This window comes from Bufo gargarizans, unplaced genomic scaffold (genome assembly GCF_014858855.1).
Source record: "Bufo gargarizans isolate SCDJY-AF-19 unplaced genomic scaffold, ASM1485885v1 fragScaff_scaffold_767_pilon, whole genome shotgun sequence".
NCBI lineage: Eukaryota > Metazoa > Chordata > Amphibia > Anura > Bufonidae > Bufo > Bufo gargarizans.
This window is the reverse complement of record NW_025334181.1, coordinates 20141-47109: the sequence shown is the minus strand read 5'-3', so window position 1 is coordinate 47109 and position 26969 is coordinate 20141. Positions and strand designations below refer to the sequence as shown.

General features: G+C 48.1%; 1 protein-coding gene across 1 annotated transcript in view; it reads left to right on the top strand.

The window, feature by feature from the left end:
* The window catches only part of LOC122922822 (integrin alpha-M-like), a gene marked incomplete at its 3' end in the record, with an annotated part of 59366 nt that overhangs the window by 12341 nt on the left and 20056 nt on the right, over positions 1-26969 (top strand). The window contains exons 2-13 of the mRNA XM_044273572.1: positions 3677-3779; positions 10443-10546; positions 10655-10725; positions 10849-10963; positions 11767-11897; positions 12504-12652; positions 12967-13120; positions 13204-13354; positions 22580-22653; positions 22782-22914; positions 24057-24196; positions 25059-25193. Of these exons, the coding sequence (XP_044129507.1) occupies positions 3677-3779; positions 10443-10546; positions 10655-10725; positions 10849-10963; positions 11767-11897; positions 12504-12652; positions 12967-13120; positions 13204-13354; positions 22580-22653; positions 22782-22914; positions 24057-24196; positions 25059-25193 (1460 nt within the window). The remainder of the gene's footprint in view (positions 1-3676; positions 3780-10442; positions 10547-10654; positions 10726-10848; positions 10964-11766; positions 11898-12503; positions 12653-12966; positions 13121-13203; positions 13355-22579; positions 22654-22781; positions 22915-24056; positions 24197-25058; positions 25194-26969) is intronic.

The following is a 26969-nucleotide window of genomic DNA, read 5'->3' as shown; positions in this document are numbered from 1 at the left end:
ATTACTATAGAGGATGACCAGGGAGTGGACATTACTATAGCGGATGACCAGGGAGTGGACATTACTATAGAGGATGACCAGGGAGTGGACATTACTATAGAGGATGACCAGGGAGTGGACATTACTATAGAGGATGACCAGGGAGTGGACATTACTATAGAGGATGAACAGGGAGTGAACATTACTATAGAGGATGACCAGGGAGTGGACATTACTATAGAGGATGACCGGGGAGTGGACATTACTATAGCGGATGACCGGGGAGTGGACATTACTATAGCGGATGACCGGGGAGTGGACATTACTATAGCGGATGACCGGGGAGTGGACATTACTATAGAGGATGACCGGGGAGTGGACATTACTATAGAGAATGACAAGGGAGTGGACATTACTATAGAGGATGACCAGGGAGTGGACATTACTATAGAGGATGACCAGGGAGTGGACATTACTATAGCGGATGACCAGGGAGTGGACATTACTATAGCGGATGACCGGGGAGTGGACATTACTATAGAGGATGACCGGGGAGTGGACATTACTATAGAGGATGACCAGGGAGTGGACATTACTATAGAGGATGACCAGGGAGTGGACATTACTATAGAGGATGACCGGGGAGTGGACATTACTATAGAGGATGACCGGGGAGTGGACATTACTATAGAGGATGACCGGGGAGTGGACATTACTATAGAGGATGACCAGGGAGTGGACATTACTATAGAGGATGACCAGGCAGTGGACATTACTATAGCGGATGACCAGGGAGTGGACATTACAATAGCGGATGACCAGGGAGTGGACATTACTATAGCGGATGACCAGGGAGTGGACATTACTATAGAGGATGACCAGGGAGTGGACATTACTATAGAGGATGACCAGGGAGTGGACATTACTATAGAGGATGACCAGGGAGTGGACATTACTATAGAGGATGAACAGGGAGTGGACATTACTATAGAGGATGACCAGGGAGTGGACATTACTATAGAGGATGACCAGGGAGTGGACATTACTATAGCGGATGACCAGGCAGTGGACATTACTATAGCGGATGACCAGGGAGTGGACATTACTATAGCGGATGACCAGGGAGTGGAGATTACTATAGCGGATGACCAGGGAGTGGACATTACTATAGCGGATGACCAGGGAGTGGACATTACTATAGAGGATGACCAGGGAGTGGACATTACTATAGAGGATTACCAGGGAGTGGACATTACTATAGCGGATGACCAGGGAGTGGACATTACTATAGCGTATGACCAGGGAGTGGACATTACTATAGCATATGACCAGGGAGTGGACATTACTATAGCAGATTACCAGGGAGTGGACATTACTATAGCGGATGACCAGGGAGTGGACATTACTATAGTGGATGACCAGGGAGTGGACATTACTATAGCGGGTGACCAGGGAGTGGACATTACTATAGCGGATGACCAGGGAGTGGACATTACTATAGCGGATGACCAGGGAGTGGACATTACTATAGCGGATGACCAGGGAGTGGACATTACTATAGCAGATGACCAGGGAGTGGACGTTACTATAGCGGATGACCAGGGAGTGGACATTACTATAGAGGATGACCAGGGAGTGGACATTACTATAGCGGATGACCAGGGAGTGGACATTACTATAGCGGATGACCAGGGAGTGGACATTACTATAGTGGATGACCAGGGAGTGGACATTACTATAGCGGATGACCAGGGAGTGGACATTACTATAGCAGATGACCAGGGAGTGGACGTTACTATAGCGGATGACCAGGGAGTGGACGTTACTATAGTGGATGACCAGGGAGTGGACGTTACTATAGTGGATGACCAGGGAGTGGACATTACTATAGCGGATGACCAGGGAGTGGACATTACTATAGCGGATGACCAGGGAGTGGACATTACTATAGTGGATGACCAGGGAGTGGACAATACTATAGTGGATGACCAGGGAGTGGACGTTACTATAGTGGATGACCAGGGAGTGGACGTTACTATAGTGGATGACCAGGGAGTGGACATTACTATAGCGGATGACCAGGGAGTGAACATTACTATAGCGGATGACCAGGGAGTGGACATTACTATAGTGGATGACCAGGGAGTGGACATTACTATAGTGGATGACCAGGGAGTGGACGTTACTATAGTGGATGACCAGGGAGTGGACATTACTATAGCGGATGACCAGGGAGTGGACATTACTATAGTGGATGACCAGGGAGTGGACATTACTATAGTGGATGACCAGGGAGTGGACATTACTATAGCGGATGACCAGGGAGTGAACATTACTATAGCGGATGACCAGGGAGTGGACATTACTATAGTGGATGACCAGGGAGTGGACATTACTATAGTGGATGACCAGGGAGTGGACATTACTATAGTGGATGACCAGGGAGTGGACATTACTATAGAGGATGACCAGGGAGTGGACATTACTATAGAGAATTACCAGGGAGTGGACATTGCTATAGCGGATGACCAGGGAGTGGACATTACTATAGAGAATTACCAGGGAGTGGACATTACTATAGCATATGACCAGGGAGTGGACATTACTATAGCGGATTACCAGGGAGTGGACATTACTATAGCGGATGACCGGGAAGTGGACATTACTATAGTGGATGACCAGGGAGTGGACATTACTATAGCGGATGACCAGGGAGTGGACATTACTATAGCAGATGACCAGGGAGTGGACGTTACTATAGCGGATGACCAGGGAGTGGACATTACTATAGAGGATGACCAGGGAGTGGACATTACTATAGAGGATGACCAGGGAGTGGACATTACTAGAGCGTATGACCAGGGAGTGGACATTACTATAGCATATGACCAGGGAGTGGACATTACTATAGCGTATGACCAGGGAGTGGACATTACTATAGCATATGACCAGGGAGTGGACATTACTATAGCGGATTACCAGGGAGTGGACATTACTATAGCGGATGACCAGGGAGTGGACATTACTATAGTGGATGACCAGGGAGTGGACATTACTATAGCGGATGACCAGGGAGTGGACATTACTATAGCAGATGACCAGGGAGTGGACGTTACTATAGCGGATGACCAGGGAGTGGACATTACTATAGAGGATGACCAGGGAGTGGACATTACTATAGAGGATGACCAGGGAGTGGACATTACTATAGAGGATGACCAGGGAGTGGACATTACTATAGCGGATGACAGGGAGTGGACATTACTATAGCAGATGACCAGGGAGTGGACATTACTATAGCGGATGACCAGGGAGTGGACATTACTATAGCAGATGACCAGGGAGTGGACATTACTATAGTGGATGACCAGGGAGTGGACGTTACTATAGTGGATGACCAGGGAGTGGACATTACTATAGCGGATGACCAGGGAGTGGAAATTAAAATAGAGGGTGACCAGGGAGTGGACACTACATTAGTGGATGACTAGGGAGTGGACATTACTATAGTGGATGACCAGTGAGTGGACAATAAATTAGTGGATGACCAGGGAGTGGACACTACATTAGTGGATGACCAGGGAGTGGACACTACATTACTGGATGACCAGGGAGTGGACACTACAGTAGTGGATGACCAGGGAGTGGACATTATTGCAGTATTATGTACATTCATGGGTGTTTTTATTGATTACAGTCTTATCTTCTGCTGCCGCCATCTTTGTGGACACAGAACAGATAATCATCTTCCAGAACAATGACCGCAGCTTCGGACACCAGGTCATACAGCTGAAAAAATGGTGAGGGAATTATCTGCTGCTTCCTCTAAACTACAGTGTCTTGACCGTGTGCTTAGGGTCATTGTCTTTTTGGAAGGTAAACCTTCGGCCCACTCTGAGGTCCAGAGCTCTGGATAAGAACCTTCGACCCAATCTGAGGTCCAGAGCTCTGGATAAGAACCTTCGGCCCAGTCTGAGGTCCAGATCTCTGGATCAGAACTTTCGGCCCAGTCTGAGGTCCAGAGCTCTGGATCAGAACTTTCGGCCCAGTCTGAGGTCCAGAGCTCTGGATCAGAACTTTCGGCCCAGTCTGAGGTCCAGAGCTCTGGATCAGATTCTCATTAAAAGAAATCTGTGACCAGGATAACCGCTATTGAAGTAAAGCCCTGGCCTGATAGCACTTAGAACTTTACTTCCAGATCTGCCTTTGTTCCAGCAATAGATGTTTTTATCCTCAGAAAATCCAGTTTATTTGCTATGTAAATGAGCCAGTAAGGGGCCCAGAGGGTCGTCACTCTTGCAGGAAGGGGACCAGAGGGGCGTCACTCTTGCAGGAAGGGGACCAGAGGGGCGTCACTCTTGCAGGAAGGAGCCCAGAGGGACGTCACTCTTGCGGGAAGGAGCCCAGAGGGTCGTCACTCTTGCAGGAAGGAGCCCAGAGGTCGTCACTCTTGCAGGAAGGAGCCCAGAGGTCGTCACTCTTGCAGGAAGGAGCCCAGAGGTCGTCACTCTTGCAGGAAGGACCCCAGAGGGACGTCACTCTTGCAGGAAGGACCCCAGAGGGGTGTCACTCTTGCAGGAAGGAGCCCAGAGGGTCGTCACTCCTGCAGGAATGAGCCCAGAGGGACGTCACTCTTGCGGGAAGGAGCCCAGAGGTCGTCACTCTTGCAGGAAGGAGCCCAGAGGGTCGTCACTCTTGCAGGAAGGAGCCCAGAGGGACGTCACTCTTGCGGGAAGGAGCCCAGAGGGACGTCACTCTTGCAGGAAGGAGCCCAGAGGTCGTCACTCTTGCAGGAAGGAGCCCAGAGGGACGTCACTCTTGCGGGAAGGAGCCCAGAGGGTCGTCACTCTTGCAGGAAGGAGCCCAGAGGTCGTCACTCTTGCAGGAAGGAGCCCAGAGGTCGTCACTCTTGCGGGAAGGAGCCCAGAGGTCGTCACTCTTGCAGGAAGGACCCCAGAGGGACGTCACTCTTGCAGGAAGGACCCCAGAGGGGTGTCACTCTTGCAGGAAGGAGCCCAGAGGGTCGTCACTCCTGCAGGAATGAGCCCAGAGGGACGTCACTCTTCTCCAGACATGATTCTGCCACCACCATGCTTCACTGTAGGACTGGTATTGGGCAGGTGATGAGATGAGCGGCGCCTGGTCTCCTCCAGACATGATGCTGCCACCACCATGCTTCACTGTAGGACTGGTATTGGGCAGGTGATGAGATGAGCGGCGCCTGGTCTCCTCCAGACATGATGCTGCCCCCACCATGCTTCACTGTAGGGATGGTATTGGGCAGGTGATGAGCGGCGCCTGGTCTCCTCCAGACATGATGCTGCCACCACCATGCTTCACTGTAGGGATGGTATTGGGCAGGTGATGAGCGGCGCCTGGTCTCCTCCAGACATGATGCTGCCACCACCATGCTTCACTGTAGGGATGGTATTGGGCAGGTGATGAGTGGCACCTGGTCTCCTCCAGACATGATGCTGCCACCACCATGCTTCACTGTAGGACTGGTATTGGGCAGGTGATGAGATGAGCGGCGCCTGGTCTCCTCCAGACATGATGCTGCCACCACCATGCTTCACTGTAGGACTGGTATTGGGCAGGTGATGAGATGAGCGGCGCCTGGTCTCCTCCAGACATGATGCTGCCCCCACCATGCTTCACTGTAGGGAGGGTACTGGGCAGGTGATGAGTGGCGCCTGGTCTCCTCCAGACATGATGCTGCCCCCACCATGCTTCACTGTAGGGATGGTATTGGGCAGGTGATGAGCGGCGCCTGGTCTCCTCCAGACATGATGCTGCCACCACCATGCTTCACTGTAGGGATAGTATTGGGCAGGTGATGAGCGGCGCCTGGTCTCCTCCAGACATGATGCTGCCATCACCATGCTTCACTGTAGGGAGGGTACTGGGCAGGTGATGAGTGGCGCCTGGTCTCCTCCAGACATGATGCTGCCCCCACCATGCTTCACTGTAGGGATGGTATTGGGCAGGAGATGAGCGGCGCCTGGTCTCCTCCAGACATGATGCTGCCACCACCATGCTTCACTGTAGGACTGGTATTGGGCAGGTGATGAGATGAGCGGCGCCTGGTCTCCTCCAGACATGATGCTGCCACCACCATGCTTCACTGTAGGGATGGTATTGGGCAGGAGATGAGTGGCGCCTGGTCTCCTCCAGACATGATGCTGCCATCACCATGCTTCACTGTAGGGAGGGTATTGGGCAGGAGATGAGCGGCGCCTGGTCTCCTCCAGACATGATGCTGCCACCACCATGCTTCACTGTAGGGAGGGTATTGGGCAGGTGATGAGCGGCGCCTGGTCTCCTCCAGACATGATGCTGCCACCACCATGTTTCATTGTAGGGCTGGTATTGGGCAGGTGATGAGCGGCGCCTGGTCTCCTCCAGACATGTTGCTGCCACCACCATGTTTCATTGTAGGGCTGGTATTGGACAGGTGATGAGCGGCGCCTGGTCTCCTCCATGCTGCCACCGCCAAGCTTCACTGTAGGGATGGTACTGGGCAGGTGATGAGCGGCGCCTGGTCTCCTCCAGACATGATGCTGCCACCACCATGCTTCACTGTAAGGATGGTATTGGGCAGGAGATGAGCGGCGCCTGGTCTCCTCCAGACAAGATGCTGCCACCACCATGCTTCACTGTAGGGTTGGTATTGGGCAGGTGATGAGCGGCACCTGGTCTCCTCCAGACATGATGCTGCCACCACCATGCTTCACAGTAAGGATGGTATTGGGCAGGTGATGAGCGGCGCCTGGTCTCCTCCAGACATGATGCTGCCACCACCATGCTTCACTGTAGGGATGGTATCGGGCAGGTGATGAGCGGCGCCTGGTCTCCTCCAGACATGATGCTGCCATCACCATGCTTCACTGTAGGGATGGTATTGGGCAGGTGATGAGCGGCGCCTGGTCTCCTCCAGACATGATGCTGCCCCCACCATGCTTCACTGTAGGGATGGTATTGGGCAGGTGATGAGCGGCACCTGGTCTCCTTCAGACATGATGCTGCCACCACCATGCTTCACAGTAAGGATGGTATTGGGCAGGTGATGAGCGGCGCCTGGTCTCCTCCAGACATGATGCTGCCACCACCATGCTTCACTGTAGGGATGGTATCGGGCAGGTGATGAGCGGCGCCTGGTCTCCTCCAGACATGATGCTGCCATCACCATGCTTCACTGTAGGGATGGTATTGGGCAGGTGATGAGCGGCGCCTGGTCTCCTCCAGACATGATGCTGCCACCACCATGCTTCACTGTAGGGAGGGTATTGGGCAGGTGATGAGCGGCGCCTGGTCTCCTCCAGACATGATGCTGCCACCACCATGTTTCATTGTAGGGCTGGTATTGGGCAGGTGATGAGCGGCGCCTGGTCTCCTCCAGACATGTTGCTGCCACCACCATGTTTCATTGTAGGGCTGGTATTGGACAGGTGATGAGCGGCGCCTGGTCTCCTCCATGCTGCCACCGCCAAGCTTCACTGTAGGGATGGTATTGGGCAGGTGATGAGCGGTGCCTGGTCTCCTCCAGACATGATGCTGCCACCACCATGCTTCACTGTAAGGATGGTATTGGGCAGGTGATGAGCGGCGCCTGGTCTCCTCCAGACATGATGCTGCCACCACCATGCTTCACTGTAGGGATGGTATTGGGCAGGTGATAAGCGGCACCTGGTCTCCTCCAGACATGATGCTGCCATCACCATGCTTCACTGTAGGGATGGTATTGGGCAGGTGATGAGCGGCGCCTGGTCTCCTCCAGACATGATGCTGCCATCACCATGCTTCACTGTAGGGATGGTATTGGGCAGGTGATGAGTGGCGCCTGGTCTCCTCCAGACATGATGCTGCCATCACCATGCTTCACTGTAGGGATGGTATTGGGCAGGTGATGAGCGGCGCCTGGTCTCCTCCAGACATGATGCTGCCACCACCATGCTTCACTGTAGGGATAGTATTGGGCAGGAGATGAGCGGCGCCTGGTCTCCTCCAGACATGATGCTGCCCCCACCATGCTTCACTGTAGGGATGGTATTGGGCAGGTGATGAGCGGCGCCTGGTCTCCTCCAGACATGATGCTGCCACCACCATGCTTCACTGTAGGGATGGTATTGGGCAGGAGATGAGCGGCGCCTGGTCTCCTCCAGACATGATGCTGCCCCCACCATGCTTCACTGTAGGATCCGTTTTCTTTTGTGTCAGAGAAAATTGACTTACATTGTGTGTCAGGACGGATGCATCTTGCTCGGCACCACATTGCGGACAGAAAAACAGTGTTATTCTGTCCACGATGGGCGTGCAACCAAACAGAATGGGATGCATTTTGGAGCATTTAGTTTAGTTCAGTTTTGTCCCCATTGACAATGAATGAGGTCAAACCTGAAGGTTTTCTTCCGTTATTGAGACCTCATGACGGATCTCAGCCACGACATTGAAAACGCTAGTAGAGAATCTTGTCTCTCAGGGTCTGACATCCTTTTGGTGTTTCTTACAAACTCCCGATGGCTCTCATGTGTCTCTTACCGAGGAGAGGCTTCTGTCCGGCCGCTCTGCCATAAAGCCGCAATTGGTATAGGCTGCAGTGATGGTCGACCTTCTGGAAGTTTCTCCGATCTGCTCACAGGATCTTTGGAGCTCGGCCAGAGGGACCATTGGGTCCGCACAATCCTGTCTCTGAGCTCTACAGGCAGTTCTCTCCTCCCTGTGCCTCCTCACAATCCTGTCTCTGAGCTCTACAGGCAGTTCTCTCCTCCCTGTGCCTCCGCACAATCCTGTCTCTGAGCTCTACTGGCAGTTCTCTCCTCCTCAGGGCTTGGTTTTGGCTCTGACGCATTGTCAGCTGTGAAATCTTATCTAGATAGGGCTATGACCTTCCAAATTATGTCCAATCACCTGAATTTACCACAGGTGACTCCAATCAAGGTGTAGAACATCTCAAGATGATCCAGAGAAATAGGAGGAACCAGAGCGAAATGTCGAGTCAGCGCGAAGGGGCTGAATATTTATGTCCTGAGTAAAGGGGCTGAAGACTTATTATGAGGAGATATCATTTAATGCCTGCCCATTTGCTGTCATCTGCCAGAGGAAACGGGCTCCACAAGTGGCCCTGCCTGAAGGTGACAACCTCTCACACCTCCAGCAGCCGGTCTGGAGACAGGACGACCCCCTGCATCAAAACAAATTCCCAGACATCATGGAAGCGGGAGTTCATAAGGAATTAGGAAATGACCCTACGTCTTAGCCATACACCGTTTACATCTTCGTGATCTCAGGCCCAAGCCGAATGTTTCCCTGGACCTCGCTTGTTTATAGGACGCAGGGAAGGGGAAATATGGAAACCTCACAGTAGGAGCCAAGTAGCCACGCCGTGTTGGGTCACCACATGTAACAGGGAGCATCCATTGGCACCAGAACCACCTCCCTGACCGTCCAATGAGGAGCTATGATCCATATTGGGTTTGTGGATTTTTAGCTACCATAACCAAAGGGAGGGAGTGAGATCCTTCCAGGGGGAGGGAGGGGTATGACCGACTAAGGGTTAATTGCCTGTGCGAAGGGAGTTCACGCCGAGTATCGTGTTTGGGGAGACCTGGAAGCCTCGCTGACCTCACTGCCTTGCACGTGAAAGCAGGATTTCATCTCCGGTAACTGACTTTATCTCTGCCCATCCCGTCACCTGTATCTCTGACCATTGTAGATACCTGTGTGGACAGTGTTGTGTCTAGTGCACCCTAAAGGCGATTAAATATATAATTTAATCTTGTGCTGTTCTGTATCTCTATCCACGAATCCAAACGTCCGTGTCTCGGCATTACGTTACATGCTACCTGGGCTTGTATCTGGCCCGATATAATCCCGTTAACGCACCGGACTTATATCTATCAAGGAGCTGGTGGTAGTCTACTGGGCAGGCAGGGCTCTGGTTCACTGGGGCAGCCTGTCAGGGTTGTGAGCGAGTGTTGTGCCACACCACGTGGGCCACCCTCTCTCACTCCCCATGCCCATGTGGACAGGAGATGTCTGTGTAAAACTGTGCCAAGCGGAACTGGCGTACTCCCAGGGATTGCGGAACGTCATGTCTTGGTCAACATGAATATACCGTACCATGTGATCCCGACGTAGTGTGACGTCAGGCGGGTGTGGGGGGTGGTTTATGTGGAAGGGTCTGAATAGTTATGTCGAGGAGAAAGGAGGTGAATACTTATGTCAATGTGAGATCATAGTTTATCCTTCTCAGTCAGTAAAGACTTCTCACCTTCTTCTCACTTTCTGATTATGGAGGACTGAGGGCAGGACAATGGGGAACTGATAGCACAAGGAGCGCGAGAGCAGAATGTGAGGACAGTGAGGCGTGTGAGGACTTTCTCAATGCACTGTACGTGACCCAGATGTGATAGTCCACGCCGAGTGAGAGAACATCACATGACATGTCTGAGGTCTCATTACAGGGTGATTGTCAGTGCCCCATGCTACCCAGAGGCGACAAATAAGACTGGTCGGATATACCGCTGTGATCCGGGGACCTCTAGCTGCTCTCCAATCTCCATCATTGGTAACAATCTCCTCCATGAGTGTGAGAGTAGACTTCCAGATCTGCTGTCATGCAATATGTGTTGTATGTGTCACTAATATCCTGATATATCTATATGTTCTGCCACAGGATCACCAGACGATCATCACACGTCACTCGGGCTGTCTCTATCCATTCAGGAGAATCCACTTCGATTGATGGTGGGGGACATGAATGCTCCAGCCAACTGTGTCCTTCTATGTCTTATAAGTCCTTTATTGTGTGACCAATGTTCTTTCTTCTATGTTGTCCCCACATTATAACTCTCACTCTATTATTTTGAGGCCTGTGGCCCAACCCTTCAGAGAACCTGTGGAAAGAACATGTATGTGAATGGCCGCTGTTATCTTCTGGATGACCAGCTGCAGGTGCTGAGAGCTCTACCAACTTCACTGCCAGGTATTTGCTCATCAGAGTGTGACTGTCCACCATCTTCTACTTATAAATATACCAGTGTCTTCTCCATGTCTGGCCCATGTCAGTTTTTTTTTTTATTTGAATTCATGTCTGCCCCATGTCCTTTCTATTTCTGGTTCCATGTCTTGGTCTATGTATTTTCTGTCCTTGTCTATTATTTCTATTTCTGGTTCCATGTCTGCTCCACATCCTTTTTATTTCTCATTCCATGTCTGCTCCATGTCCTTTCTATTAATGGTTCCATGTCTGCTCCATGTCCTTTCTATTAATGGTTCCATGTCTGCTCCATGTCCTTTCTATTTCTCATTCCATGTCTGCTCCATGTCCTTTCTATTTCTCATTCCATGTCTGCTCCACATCCTTTTTATTTCTCATTCTATGTCTGCTCCATGTCCTTTCTATTCCTGGTTCCATGTCTGCTCGACGTCCTATTTATTGTTCCATGTCTGCTCCATGTCCTTTCTATTAATGGTTCCATGTCTGCTCCATGTCCTTTCTATTAATGGTTCCATGTCTGCTCCATGTCCTTTCTATTCCTGGTTCCATGTCTGCTCCATGTCCTTTCTATTTCCATGTCTGGTCCATGCATCTTCTGTCTTTGTCTTTTTTTTCCCAGTTCCATGTCTTCTCCTCATCTTTGATGTTTCTCCCGTTCCTTATGGTTTTCACATCATGTCTCATTCTGCCTCTTGTGTCTGTTCTGGACCATTGTGGCTTTTCCTTGTTTTTATCATGTCTTTGATGTGTCTTCTACATCTTCTCATGTGTCCACCATATCTCCACAGAGTGTTTGCTCCGTGGTATGGACATAGTCTTCCTTATTGACGGCTCTGGCAGTATTAGTAGCTCGGATTTCCAGTCTATGTTGGAGTTTGTCACCGCAGTTATGAAGGATTTTAAAGGCAGTAATGCTCAGGTAAAGGACTCTCTCACCACTATTGTGGTCCTGACCTATCCCTGCTCCACCAGTATATGCCCAAGTCACTAGAAAATGGCCAGCTATCCTGAAGTGTCCTTACATCTACTCTGCATGTGTCTGTTTGCTGAGGACATTGGGGGTCATTTACAATCAGAAATACGCCTATATTAGGAGTATTTCTGGCGCAGATTGCGGCACAAAGGTTTTGTGCGTTGCAGTCTGCGACTTTTCCCCACTCACACCAGGTTTAAAGAAGTGGGTGTGGCATGGGTGGGAAGGAGACACTGGTCGGCCCGTCTCATTCATCATTTTCTACGCCTGTTTTAGGCCTAGGCAAGGGTTTAAATGTAAGACAGCAAAGACCTTGGATAAGCCGAAGTTTTGTAGCGGCCTCTAGGGTTCCACCGCCAGTGCAGGGGCTTATTAAGACCGGTCCTAATAAATTACCCCCATTGTGTATATATACACGGAGGAAGTGATGACATCATCATCATCTACCAGTGGTCTGTGAGGTTCACTCCCTGTGTCCCACCCATCTGTCTCTGCTTCTGACCCTTTATGCCCAGCTGGTGGTGACCCCTCTTTCCCCTTTTGTCTCCCCAGTTTGCTCTAATGCAATATTCTGATGTATATAAAACACATTTTAATTTTCTGAACTTCTCAATGATAAGAGACCCCAAAATACTCACAAGGAGGATAACCCAACAGCAAGGAACATCGACCAGGACCTGCACAGCCATCCTGAAGGCCATGTAAGTTCTTCAGCTAGTCTTCTAATGTTTCTGTGCAGTTAGGACTCTTCTAGGACTCCAGGACTAACCACAACTGATGTGAACTGGGTCCCGTCCAATAATCTGGTGATAGTAGATGACGATCTAATATCCAGTCCGATCAAATGGGAACCAGATGCTGCAATCCCAAGACAGAGACACCATGCCACATGTAGCTGACATACCTAATCCTATTGTGTGATACTGCCTGCTAAGTTGTGAATCTAATCCTATCCTGTGATACTGTCCAGTGAGCAGAACTGAATATAACATACTGAACACCTGACTATTGACAGTAAAGAACTCTTTGATCCAAGAAGCGGCGCTCGTGACAATGTGGAGAAGCTTCTGGTTGTCATAACGGATGGCGAGTCTCGCATGGATAACACCCCATCTGCAGTTTCCACCCAGGAGGCCAACAGGATCGGGGTGCGGCGCTTTGCTATTGGGGTACTTATAAGCTGTGAACTCGTAGACTACGTGTTTTTTTTGGTTTGCGTTATCTCCAGACTTGTCCTCTCATTTCACTACAGGTGGGCGATGTCTTCTCACGGCCTGAGGCTCTAAATGAACTGAAGTCAATCGCCTCCCCAGTACCTGAAGATCATATCTTCAAGGTTACAAATTTCTCTGCACTGAAAAGCTTAAATAAGATCCTAGAAGAAAAAATCTTCACTATCGAAGGTAAACCGATAATAAAATGTACGAAAAAGAGACAGCCTATAGGACAAAAATCACAGGCAACCCGTAGCCAGCAGACCGCCTGTATTTATAGTGGGGAGTGAGGGTCATGTGACGTGGCTAGTGTCACATGACCAACAGACAGACAAGTCGAGCACCGAGTGAGGGAGCCTTCCAGCTAGCGAAGCCGCCCTGGGAACGAGGCTGAACACATCCTCGCTCCTGAAGCTAAGCAGCAGGTCTGTGGCTGATGGGAGACCGAGAGCGCCTTTAGTGCCCCGTTACAGTACCCCCCCCCCCCCTTTTTATGAGGGGCCACCGGACCCAAGCATTATGGACAAGGTTTCTCAGGGTGTTCCCGGTGAAATGTAGTAATTAACCTGGAAGCATGCATCCTAGACATAGGTATCCAGGACCTCTCCTCAGGTCCAAAACCTTTCCAGTGGACCAGGTATTGAAAGGAATTTCTAATCTTTCTGACATCTATTATTTTAGAAATAATGAATTCCTCCTGACCCTCAACCTCCACAGGTGGAGAAGGTTTTTTTAACCGGAACCACTGGTGACACATATTTCTTAAGTAACGACTTATGGAACACATCATGTATACGGAGGGAGTTGGGTAGCTTAAGTCTAAAAGATACTGGGTTAATAAGCTCAATAATATTGTATGGTCCAATGAAACGCGTCGAGAATTTCTTAGAACATTGTTTCAAAGCAAGATTTTTAGTCGACAACCACACCTTATCGCCGAGTACAAAATTTACCCCCTTGGAACGTCTCTTATTGGCGTGTTTACACTGGGTTTCCTGGGCCTTTTCCAGGTTCGATTGAACCTGTGCCCAGACTGTGCACAGGCTAGAGGTAAAAGAATCTGCCTGCGGGTTGAGTGAGGATACAGAGGGATTAGAACTAAAGCGAGGATGCAAACCACTGTTACAAAAAAAAGGAGACACCCCCGTGGAACAATTAACCCAATTGTTGATGGCGAATTCTGCCAACGGAAGGTATCTCACCCATAAGAGATGATTATGTGATACATAGCACCTTAGAAAAAGCTCCACTGCCTGATTTAACCGTTCCGTCTCCCCATTGATCCGTGGATGGAAAGCAGACGAAAAGGACAAAGAGATATCGCATCTTCTACAAAAAGCCCTCCAGAAACCAGAAACAAACTGAACGCCTCTATCAGAGACGATATTCTCAGGGACACCATGCAGACGTACCACATGTTCAATGAACAAGGATGCTAAGGTCTTTGCATCAGGGAGCTTACTTAAAAGGAACAAAATGCACCATCTTGCTAAAACGGTCAACCACTACCCACACCACTGACTGCCCCTCAGAGAGGGGCAGATCAGAAATAAAATCCATGGAGATGTGAGACCATGGCTTACAGGGAATGGGTAGTGGTTGTAGGTCTTCAGCGGGAAGTGTTCTTGGGGTCTTAGACCTGGCACAAACATCGCAAGCCAAAACACAAGACCGTACATCTTTAGACAAAGTGGGCCACCAGAAAGACCTCAGCAGCAATTCCTTAGTGGCAGCAATACCTGGATGACCACAGAGCATGGAGTCATTACATTTACTCAATAATTAAAAACGAAAGCACTCAGGAACAAACAACTTATCTGCCGGTGTTTGTGGAGGAGCAAGTTGCTGGGCCCGTTGAATCTCAGAGGAAAGATCTGCAGAAACTGCTGCCACAAAGATATTTGCCTGCAAGATGGGTTCCAGGGGGGGTGTCAGGAGGTTGGACGGCATTAAAAATCCGGGATAAGGCATTTGCCTTAACATTTTTACTACCTGGTCTGAAAGTAACAGAAAAATTAAAACGAGTAAAAAACAGGGCCCATCTGACTTGTCTAGGATTAAGGCGTTTGGCCGCCTCAAGAAACACTCAAGTTCTTATGATCGGTGAGGACAGTAATGCGGTGTCTAGCCCCTTCTAAAAAAATGCCTCCACTCCTCAAATGCCCATTTAATGGCCAGTAACTCGCGGTTTCAAATATCGTAATTTCTCTGGCCTTAAATTAGTGAGGTTAGAGGACCCATGTGAAAGGACGGCCCCCACACCATCCTCTGAGGCATCAACCTCCACCACAAAAAGGTTCCTCGGTATCGGGCTGAACCAAGACTGGAGCCATTTGGAAACAATTTTTTAGGGTATCAAAGGCTCGACAGGCCTCAAACAACCAGTTAACCATTTCAGAACCTTTTTTAGTTAAATCCGTGAGGGGTTTGGCAATAACAGAAAAATTATTTATGATCTTACGGTAAAAATTGGCAAATCCTAAAAAACTTTGGAGTGCCTTTAAGGAGGATGGTCTTACCTAGTCTTGGATAGCCTGAACCTTACTGGGATCCTTTTTAAATGAATGAGGAGTTAGAATATAGCCGAGATAAAGAATCTCTTGAACTCCAAACAAACATTTCCCTAATTTAAAGGACAGATGATTCTTTCTCCCTGAGGATTTTAAGAACCAATCTGATGGGAGACACATGAAAATCCCAGTCAGGTGAAAAGACAAGAATATCATCGAGATAAACAATCATAACTTTGCCGATAAGTTCTCTAAAAATGTTGTTCATGAAATTTTGAAACACAGCTGGGGCATTGCAAAGACCGAATGGCATAACCAGATACTCACAGTGTCCCTCTGGAGTATTAAAAGCAGTTTTCCCCTCATCTCCCTCCTTAATACGAACTAGGTTATACGCTCCTCTCAAATCAAATTTAGAAAACCAAGAAGCACCCAAAATCTGGTTAAACAAATCAGGAATCAACGGGATGGAATACTGATTCCTAATAGTGATTTTATTCACATTTCTATAGTCAATGCAGGGCCTGAGACCACCGTCTTTCTTTTTAACGAAAGGGGGAGAGGTGGAGGGCCTAATATGTCCCTTCTTGAGACTCTCCTGGATGTAGTCTTTCATGGCCCTGCGCTCAGGACCAGAAAGATTATAAATCCGTCCTTTAGGAAATTTGGACTCGGGTACCAAGTCGATAACACAGTCATGAGACCTATGGGGAGGGAGAGTATCTGTCTCAGAGGTGGAAAAAACATCTGAATAATCAGAAATAAAATAAGGAATAATATCTGATGAAACCCCAGCTTGAACTACGGTTAAGCAAGAACTACAGTTAGGCCCCATCTCTCTAACTCGCCCGAACTCCAGTTAAAGACCAGATTGTGTTGCTGAAGCCAGGGCATACCAAGGACTACCTGAACAGGAAGATTCTCTAAAACAAAGAAGGAACATTTCACAGAGTGGCAGATCCCTACAGATAGTGTAACCTCCGGAGTACGGAGTTTTACCGTGCCCCCTAGCAGGGGGATAGAATCGATGGCGACAACCTGGATCGGGGTGGACAATTCTAGTATAGGAATTCCTATCTGTTCAACGAATTTGTAATCAATAAAACTAAAAGCTGACCCTGAATCCACAAAGGCATTTACTGACCCCTTTAAGACTCCAAAGACAATAGAAACTGGCAGCAATAGTTTACTTCTTACCACCTCCGGGAGTACCTTGTCCTTGGATACCTCAGACTTGGATGACTTTCCAGAAGGTGGAGCTTTAGGATACTGACGGATCCAGTGTTCGGGATCCCCACAATAAAAACAAGAGCCCCGACGACGGCGTAGCTCTCTTCGCGTCATCCCGAGTTGCATGGGCTCGTCTGAGTGGGCTTCCCTCCTGGGTTCAAGGGGGGGAGTCTCAGGTTGAAGAAGGGTATGAGAAGAAAACAAATGCTCCCGCTGTCTCTCTCTGATCCGTCTATCTAGTCTGATGGCTAGTGTCATTGTCTCCTCTAAAGAGTCAGGACAGGGATTACAAACCAACATATCCTTTAACTTTTCAGTCAAACCTGAAAAGTTAAACCCAGTCGGCGCTCAAGGTCTCCCAGCTAGCAAAGCCGCCCTGGGAACGAGGCAAGCACAGATCCTCGATCCTGAATCTAAGCAGCAGGTCTGCGGCTGATGGGAGACCGAGTGCGCCTTTAGCGCCCCGTTACAATAAGTAAGGTTGACGCCAGGTGGGGGGAAGACTCTGTCTGTTGGCCGGTCTGTACTGTAGTTATGTCCTTTTGAAGGAAGAAAAGGTTTCTGTTGCCGGTCGGTTCAGGGATCGAGGAAGCCGCAAGCCAGGAGTAAGGAGAGACGGCTCCAGGAGACTGACTGCTTGGGAACTTTCCTCTAGGGGAAAACAATTAGCGTGGACCCATACCTATGTGTGTTATCATCTTAAGTTTCAAATAGAATTCCTCACACCACAGGAAGATTTTTTATAATAACCAAGAATCCAAAAGAAGCAGAAAAATCTAAAATTTTGCAAAGGGAGGTTTTTTCTTTACTTCAGAAAGGGGTGGTAAGTTTAGTTCCTGAGGTGGAAAGAGGAATCGGGTTCTATTCTCTGCTTTTTTTTTTAAAACCAGACAGTTCCTTCAGAGTAATCTTGAATTTAAGGAGATTAAACAAGAATCTGAGATACCAAAATTTTTGTATGGAGACTTTAACATAAATCTCCTCTCCCAGAACTCTTGGATGTATAGACCTAGAAGAGGCATGCTATCATGTCCCCATCAGTGTCTGCTCGGCAGTTTGGGTTCAGGGCTCTCTTCTTCATCTGCAATACAAAGCCCTCCCCTTGGAATCTCACAGGCCCCCCGGGTGTTCACCAAGATTACAGCGGAAGTAGCAGCCTGTGTAAGGAATCACTCTTGTCCCTTATTTAGACGACTTTTTAATACTTTCCCAGACAGAATCATCTTTGAAGATCAGTTGTGTGTAATTCTGGAATCTTTAAGATGGAAGATAAATTGGATCAATATAATAAAGAATGCCTTAGACAGTTGGCAGATCCAACTACCTATATCCCTTTAAAAAAAGATCCGATGGATGGATTCAGACGAGTCCTTCTAGAACATTGTAAAAAAGGACTACAACAGAAGATCTTAACACAATCAGAATATAACTTTATCTTGAACACACCAGGTAGATTACCAAATTTCTACTGCCTACCAAAGGTCCACAAGAGTATTGTGGACCCACCGGGCCGTCCCATTATTTCAGGTATTGGATCCCTCACAGCGAATTTGTCACAGTATATAGATACTCTACTCCAGCCTGAGGTGAGGAAAACAAAATCCTATATACGTGACACAACTGAGATCGTGGGCACATTGGAGGGCCTGGACGCCCAGGACCATTGGATAATGGGTACCCTGGACGTCCAGTCCCTCTATACTATCATCGACCATGACCAGGGTAAAATCACATATTCAAAGGCCCCCAATTTGGGAATCCAAATAGCCCCTTCAATAAAATAAAAAAATAAAAAAGGCCGAATAACAAATTGGCTTCAATTAAAAGGTTTTTTTAGATGCGGGAGCTGTCTAGGTTGTAGGAAGACTAAATTCCCAAGAAAAACAACCATAGTCACCTCCACACAAAACTCACATACTATGACTATCAAGCATTTTCTTACATGCAACTCCGCCGATGTTATCTACCTAATCCAATGTCCATGTCAGAGACAATACATTGGCCGGACTAAGCGTACCTTGAAGGTTAGGATAGCAGAACACCTTAATAACATTACTAAAGGTTATGAAAAACATTCGCTATCCAAGCATTTCAAGGACGCACATCAACAAGATCCCAGAGGCCTCTCTTTCATGGCGCTGGAAAAGGCGGAGAAGCATTGGCGGGGAGGCAACCAGATTGAGAGGTTATCAAGGGCGGAATCTAGAAAAATGTACGAATTTGGTAGCCTTTTACCTAAAGGCCTAAATGCGGAGTTAGAAATTTTTGGGTTTATCTAGATTTGGGTGGTCCGTGTGGGTGTCGATGTAGAGTTGCCGTCAGGCTGTTCTTTCCAGCACCGCAACTCTCCCTCTACCCCACATGTGCCGCCCCTTTTCCATCTTAAACAGATACCCAAAACACCAAGAAATATATACCGCATAAAAGAAGATTCCACATATATAAGACCCCTGATTAATCTCATTCCTAATATATAGAAAATGGGAGAAAAAACGCATCAAATTTGAAAAAACGCACCAAAACCGCATATGCGGTTTTTTGGTAAAGTGCGTTTTTAAGTAAAAGGAGTATGCAATAAAAGCCTAAATAAAGGGCAAATAATCCTTCAATAAAAAGCCTGGGAAAACAGCCTTGAGTACCTATCAGAATATTTATTTATGATTTTAAAGTGTATATTTTAAGTATATGAAGAAATGAGGATAGTAAATGTGGCATCCAATTGAATTGAAAATGATAAACTGAAAGAAATCGTATCTTGAGTGATAATGCATCAAAATCAGGGGCGCAAATTAAATTAAAAAATGCTATATTGATCTAGAAAGAGATAAACTCAGGATCCAGTCCAGATTTTGACAATGACCAGTACCAGTATAAATTTTATCGATTCACAAAATGGGGGTATGCCACTGAGGAAGGGGAAGTGTTTTCCCCGAAACGCGTCTGGCGTCATACCCTTGGACGAATACCCCACTTCTTTTACCAAGTGCACTACAAGAAAAAGGAACCTTTGGAACTTAGCATTGAAAGCGCCACAATACGTCATCTACCTGCGCTGACAGAGAGAGGTCCGCGATCCTCATATTGGATTCAAACCATCTGCGGGAGACACGTGGGACGCGAGCGGCTCCATAGCCGGGATGCCGGCTGATTCAACGGAGCAAAGGGCTCGAAACCAAGTCCTGATTCACTCGACGGCACAAATAAAGGTAAGCCCACACAGTGGGTTCAACGATCAGAAAGAAATTCTTAAATACCTATTGAATGGACTATTGCTGAGCTCTAAAGCATTACCCTGCATCACGGCCATATAGCACCATACCACGGGAGTCGGATGGTGCAGTGGAAGTGCTTCTGTCCTGATAGAGACGAACTGTACTGGCCATATACCGAACCATTGGGAGGCACAGTGGAAGAAAGCCGACTCAATCTACCATCTAAATAAAATAAGTTGGAATTCTTCTTAAATACAGATCTCGGATATATTTATATCAAATATGAAAAAAGACTTATCATCCAGAGACTGATTTATTATATGATATTGATTTTGAGACGGTTGAATTACACTTTTACACCATATTGGATGTTATATTATCATTTTTAATTTGAGATTCAGATGGATGTTGCTGGTGCCTGTTAACCAACCTACCCTTCACATCCAAGACTGCACCAGTCTGGGCAGACACAGTTGGAGACATTTGACACCAATAACACCCTTCTTAAAGCTGCAGTACTTTTCTACCAAACCATTTTATTTCAAAAACTGCAGTTTTTTCCAACAAATCTATATATGATAGTAGAATAGAGAATCAGATATATAGAACATTTGTTTTATGTGCATTTTTTATGTGTATTTTTAATATCCCTTTATCTATTTTAACATGTTTATTGAATAAAACATCCTATACTTCCATATAAGAGTGACCAATCCATCTTTTTTACATAAATTGGAATAAATCCAAGTTACTTCCTTCTCAGAGATGTGTGTTTTTGGGGATAGATTCTCGGAATTAGGGATGTTTCCTTCCAGAACTGAAGGTGATGTTATTGGTAGACAAAATACAGGATCTCTTTTTCAGTTCTGGGTGTTCCTCCTCTACCTTCTCCTCATTTGTTTCCCCCTTAATCCTCAGTCTATTGTCCTCCTCTACCTTCTCCTCATTTGTTTCACCCTCAATCCTCAGTCTATTGTCCTCCTCTACCTTCTCCTCATTTGTTTCACCCTCAATCCTCAGTCTATTGTCCTCCTCTACCTTCTCCTCATGTTTCCCCCTTAATCCTCAGTCTATTGTCCTCCTCTACCTTCTCCTCATTTGTTTCCCCCTTAATCCTCAGTCTATTGTCCTCCTCTACCTTCTCCTCATTTGTTTCACCCTCAATCCTCAGTCTATTGTCCTCCTCTACCTTCTCCTCATGTTTCCCCCTTAATCCTCAGTCTATTGTCCTCCTCTACCTTCTCCTCATTTGTTTCCCCCTTAATCCTCAGTCTATTGTCCTCCACCTTCTCCTCATTTGTTTCACCCTCAATCCTCAGTCTATTGTCCTCCTCTACCTTCTCCTCATTTGTTTCCCCCTTAATCCTCAGTCTATTGTCCTCCTCTACCTTCTCCTCATTTGTTTCCCCCTTAATCCTCAGTCTATTGTCCTCCACCTTCTCCTCATTTGTTTCACCCTCAATCCTCAGTCTATTGTCCTCCTCTACCTTCTCCTCATTTGTTTCCCCCTTAATCCTCAGTCTATTGTCCTCCACCTTCTCCTCATTTGTTTCACCCTCAATCCTCAGTCTATTGTCCTCCTCTACCTTCTCCTCATTTGTTTCACCCTCAATCCTCAGTCTATTGTCCTCTACCTTCTCCTCATTTGTTTCACCCTCAATCCTCAGTCTATTGTCCTCCTCTACCTTCTCCTCATTTGTTTCACCCTCAATCCTCAGTCTATTGTCCTCCTCTACCTTCTCCTCATTTGTTTCCCCCTTAATCCTCAGTGTATTGTCCTCCTCTACCTTCTCCTCATTTGTTTCCCCCTCAATCCTCAGTCTATTGTCCTCCTCTACCTTCTCCTCATTTGTTTCACCCTCAATCCTCAGTCTATTGTCCTCCTCTACCTTCTCCTCATTTGTTTCCCCCTTAATCCTCAGTCTATTGTCCTCCTCTACCTTCTCCTCATTTGTTTCCCCCTTAATCCTCAGTCTATTGTCCTCTACCTTCTCCTCATTTGTTTCACCCTCAATCCTCAGTCTATTGTCCTCCACCTTCTCCTCATTTGTTTCCCCCTTAATCCTCAGTCTATTGTCCTCCTCTACCTTCTCCTCATTTGTTTCCCCCTCAATCCTCAGTCTATTGTCCTCCTCTACCTTCTCCTCATTTGTTTCACCCTCAATCCTCAGTCTATTGTCCTCCTCTACCTTCTCCTCATTTGTTTCCCCCTTAATCCTCAGTCTATTGTCCTCCTCTACCTTCTCCTCATTTGTTTCCCCCTTAATCCTCAGTCTATTGTCCTCTACCTTCTCCTCATTTGTTTCACCCTCAATCCTCAGTCTATTGTCCTCCACCTTCTCCTCATTTGTTTCACCCTCAATCCTCAGTCTATTGTCCTCCACCTTCTCCTCATTTGCCTTCATCCCTCCATATTTTAATTTCTTCACATTCTTCCATTATCTTTCCTTTCTTATTACCAGGTATGCAGACTCTAAGTGGAGATAAGTTTCAGATGGAGGTGTCTCAGGAAGGCTTCAGTGCTCTTTTAACCCCGGTAAGGTTCCGTTCACTGCACATTGCAGCTGTGTGGCCAGCTTGCATCTGGATGAAACTCCTGATGTGAAAGCCAACGTGTTCATAGACTATCATGATGGACCAGATGCTGTGATCTCTATTTCTCAGGATGAAGTAATCCTAGGAGCGGTTGGTGCTAACAACTGGGCAGGAGGGGCATATAGTTACAGGACTGGGCAGGAGAAGGGTACCTGGATAAATGCCACTGAGGATGGGACTAACATGAAGGACTCATATATGGGTAAGGCCACATTGGGAGGGGATATATGTATAGAGAGAGACAACGTGCCACTTCATAAAAAATGTCAGATGCTCTGTGTAATATAAAATGCTCCGTGTGATTTAAGATGCTCCGTGTGATACAAGAGCCCACGTGTGATACAAGAGGCTCCATGTGATACAAGAGGCCACGTGTGATACAAGAGGCTCCGTCTGATACAAGAGGCCACGTGTGATACAAGAGGCTCCATGTGATACAAGAGGCCACATGTGATACAAGAGGCTCCATCTGATACAAGAGGCCACGTGTGATACAAAAGACTCCATGTGATACAATAGGCTCCGTGTGATACAAGAGGCCACATGTGATACAATAGGCTCCATGTGATACAAAAGACTCCATGTGTTACAAGAGGCCACGTGTGATACAAGAGGCTCCATGTGATACAAGAGGCCACATGTGATATAAGATGCCACATGTGGTACAAGATGCTCCGTGTGATACAAGTGGCCACATGTGATACAAGATGCTCCGTGTGATACAAGAGGCTCCATGTGATACAAGAGGCTCCATGTGGTACAAGAGGCTCCATGTGATACAAGAGGCCACGTGTGATATAATAGGCTCCGTGTGATACAAGAGGCTCCATGTGGTACAAGAGGCTCCATGTGATACAAGAGGCCACGTGTGATATAATAGGCTCTGTGTGATACAATAGGCTCCGTGTGATGCAATAGGCCCTGTTTGATACAAGAGGCTCCATGTGATCCAAGAGACTCCGTGTGATACAAAAGACTCCGTGTGATACAAGAGGCCACATGTTATACAAGAGGCCACGTGTGATACAAGAGGCTCCATGTGATACAAGAGGCCACGTGTGATACAAGAGGCTCCATGTGATACAAGAGGCCACGTGTAATACAATAAGCTCTGTGTGATACAAAAGGCTCCATGTGATACAAGATGCTCCGTGTGATACAAGAGGCTACGTTTGATACAAGAGGCCACATGCGAAACAAGTTGACTTGTGTGATACAAGATACCCTGTGTCATACAAGATGCCACATGTGATACAAGATGTTTAGTGTGATACAAGATGCCATATGTGATACAAGAGACCATGTGTGATATATCTCAGTGTTCACTCTTTCTCTTTTTACCAGGTTATGCCATGCAGCAGATGAATCAGGACTTGATTGCCATCGGGGCTCCCAGATTTCAGCATCTGGGAAGAGTCCTCATCTATAGAAGAAACCCAAAGACCACTGTCTGGAGTCAGGTGGCCACAGTCACAGGAAAGCAGGTAATGATGGCTGAAGAGCTGATATATTGCCAGTTACTGCAGAGGAAATGCACCAGTGTAGTCCTACCACAGAGAGAGGGTCAAAAGTACCATAAAGCTGACCACGTGTAGGGGGCGGAGGGGACAGGACATGTAGGGGGCGGAGGGGACAGGACGTGTAGGGGGCGGAGGAGACAGGACGTGTAGGGGGCGGAGGGGACAGGACGTGTAGGGGGCGGAGGGGACAGGACGTGTAGGGGGCGGAGGGGACAGGACGTGTAGGGGGCGGAGGGGACAGGACGTGTAGGGGGCGGAGGGGACAGGACGTGTAGGGGGCGGAGGGGACAGGACGTGTAGGGGGCGGAGGGGACAGGACGTGTAGGGGGCGGAGGGGACAGGACGTGTAGGGGGCGGAGGGGACAGGACGTGTAGGGGGCGGAGGGGACAGGACGTGTAGGGGGCGGAGGGGACAGGACGTGTAGGGGGCGGAGGGGACAGGACGTGTAGGGGGCGGAGGGGACAGGACGTGTAGGGGGCGGAGGGGACAGGACGTGTAGGGGGCGGAGGGGACAGGACGTGTAGGGGGCGGAGGGGACAGGACGTGTAGGGGGCGGAGGGGACAGGACGTGTAGGGGGCGGAGGAGACAGGACGTGTAGGGGGCGGAGGAGACAGGACGTGTAGGGGGCAGAGGGGACAGGACGTGTAGGGGGCGGAGGGGACAGGACGTGTAGTGGGCGGAGGGGAAAGGACGTGTAGGGGGCGGAGGGGACAGGACGTGTAGGGGCAGAGGGGACAGGACGTGTAGGGGGCGGAGGGGACAGGACTCAGGTGACTGACTCTTCAGCTCATTGTAGAGGTTCCTCCATGGTTTTGTCCTTTCAGATTGGGTCATATTTCGGTTCTGTACTAAGTTCACTCCATGTGAATTCTTCTTGGTCTCTCCTTCTGGTCGGAGCTCCAACACATTTCTCTTCTGACTCTTCGGGTGGTCGTGTGTACATGTGCCCCTTCATAACTGTAAGTCCTTCAGATTTCATAATTACATTTTATAATAAGAAAACACAGAAGCAGAGATTGGAGGAATGTGTCCAGGGCAGTGGTCGCCCATGGTGTTTACCACACAAAGGACATTATTATCCCTCCTTTACCTTCATTATGGAGTCTCGCAGACCTAGTTGAACGCCTATTTATCGTTCATTGCCTGCCCTCGAGCAGGTGGCATCTCCATGTCTTAAAGGGGTTATTCCATGATTAATGCAAAAATTGAGAATCAGACATCATATAGTACAGTCTCTAACAAAGCTAGAACCAGCCCTGTGCCTTCCATTGATGTAGAGATCTCCCCATTCATTGCTCCAATTCTTCTGCTAGATTTTCTTCAAGCTGGCATCTCAGGAAGCGTCTTTCTCATGGAGCATGTCCTTTCTCAGGAAGCATGTATTGTCTCATGGACCATGTCCTTTCTCAGGAAGCATGTATTGTCTCATGGACCATGTCCTTTCTCAGGAGGCGTGTATTGTCTCATGGACCATGTCCTTTCTCAGGAAGCATGTATTGTCTCATGGACCATGTCCTTTCTCAGGAAGCATGTATTGTCTCATGGACCATGTCCTTTCTCAGGAGGCGTGTATTGTCTCATGGACCATGTCCTTTCTCAGGAAGCATGTATTGTCTCATGGACCATGTCCTTTCTCAGGAAGCATGTATTGTCTCATGGACCATGTCCTTTCTCAGGAGGCGTGTATTGTCTCATGGACCATGTCCTTTCTCAGGAAGCGTGTATTGTCTCATGGACCATGTCCTTTCTCAGGAAGCATGTATTGTCTCATGGAGCATGTCCTTTCTCAGGAGGTGTGTCATGTCTCCCCTGTAACTGTCCCAGCTTCTTTAAGGGGTTTTCCCATCTCAGACAGTGGGGGCATATCGCTAAGAAAATCTAGGTGAGAAGGATGGAGTGGACCTTAATTCAGTTCAGTAAGAGGTCGTGCACTTTACCATACTGGATGAAAGTCAAGCAAAACCCAAGTTTTACACTTTTAAACACCACTGTGATTAAACTTTATCACAAGTTGCATTTGTACGCTGCCCTCGCCACTTTCCGAAAAGGGGGTGTGGGGGGGGGGGGGGGGGGTTAAAGGGCCAGCATGCCTGGCACATCTATTTTCGTTCTCCTGGCATAAATGAAGACTGAAGCCTACAGCTTTTCGGAGCTGCCGTAGATCAGGCACATGGACTGCGCCTTGCCATAAATTAGCACACGCCGGTCTTCATAAATCTTGCCCTTTTACTTTTTCATGTTGCATTATGTTAAATAACCTTTAACCCCTCCAATGCTGGGTGTTAATGTTGCAGGGTGTGTGTCCTGATGACGCAGTCCAAAGACAGGTCTCCAACACGCCTGACTCCATAGGTCTAGGAGCAATGGCTTTGAATGCCAGCAATGGAGTCAAGGCTCAGATGTAGACCTTGTAGGAGAAGAAGACATATCACTAAGGTTTCGGCTTCGCGGCCTGAGGATTGCAGTCGGGTCACAGTGTAGCATAGAAATAATTTGGGGTTGAATCACAAGCACACATGTGAGCCACACTGCGACCACATTCATTTCTATGCTAGCACGGCTACACTGTGACCCCATCATGGCACAACAGCTGTCATAGGACCAAGAATGCCGGGTAGGGGAACCCTAACCCGACACAATCATCCACCTTCAGGCTGAGCGGTACCGTTGGTGTCTGTAATCATTCACGTTGCGTGCCATACTCTTTCCTGTGTGAGTTATTGAGTATTTGGTCC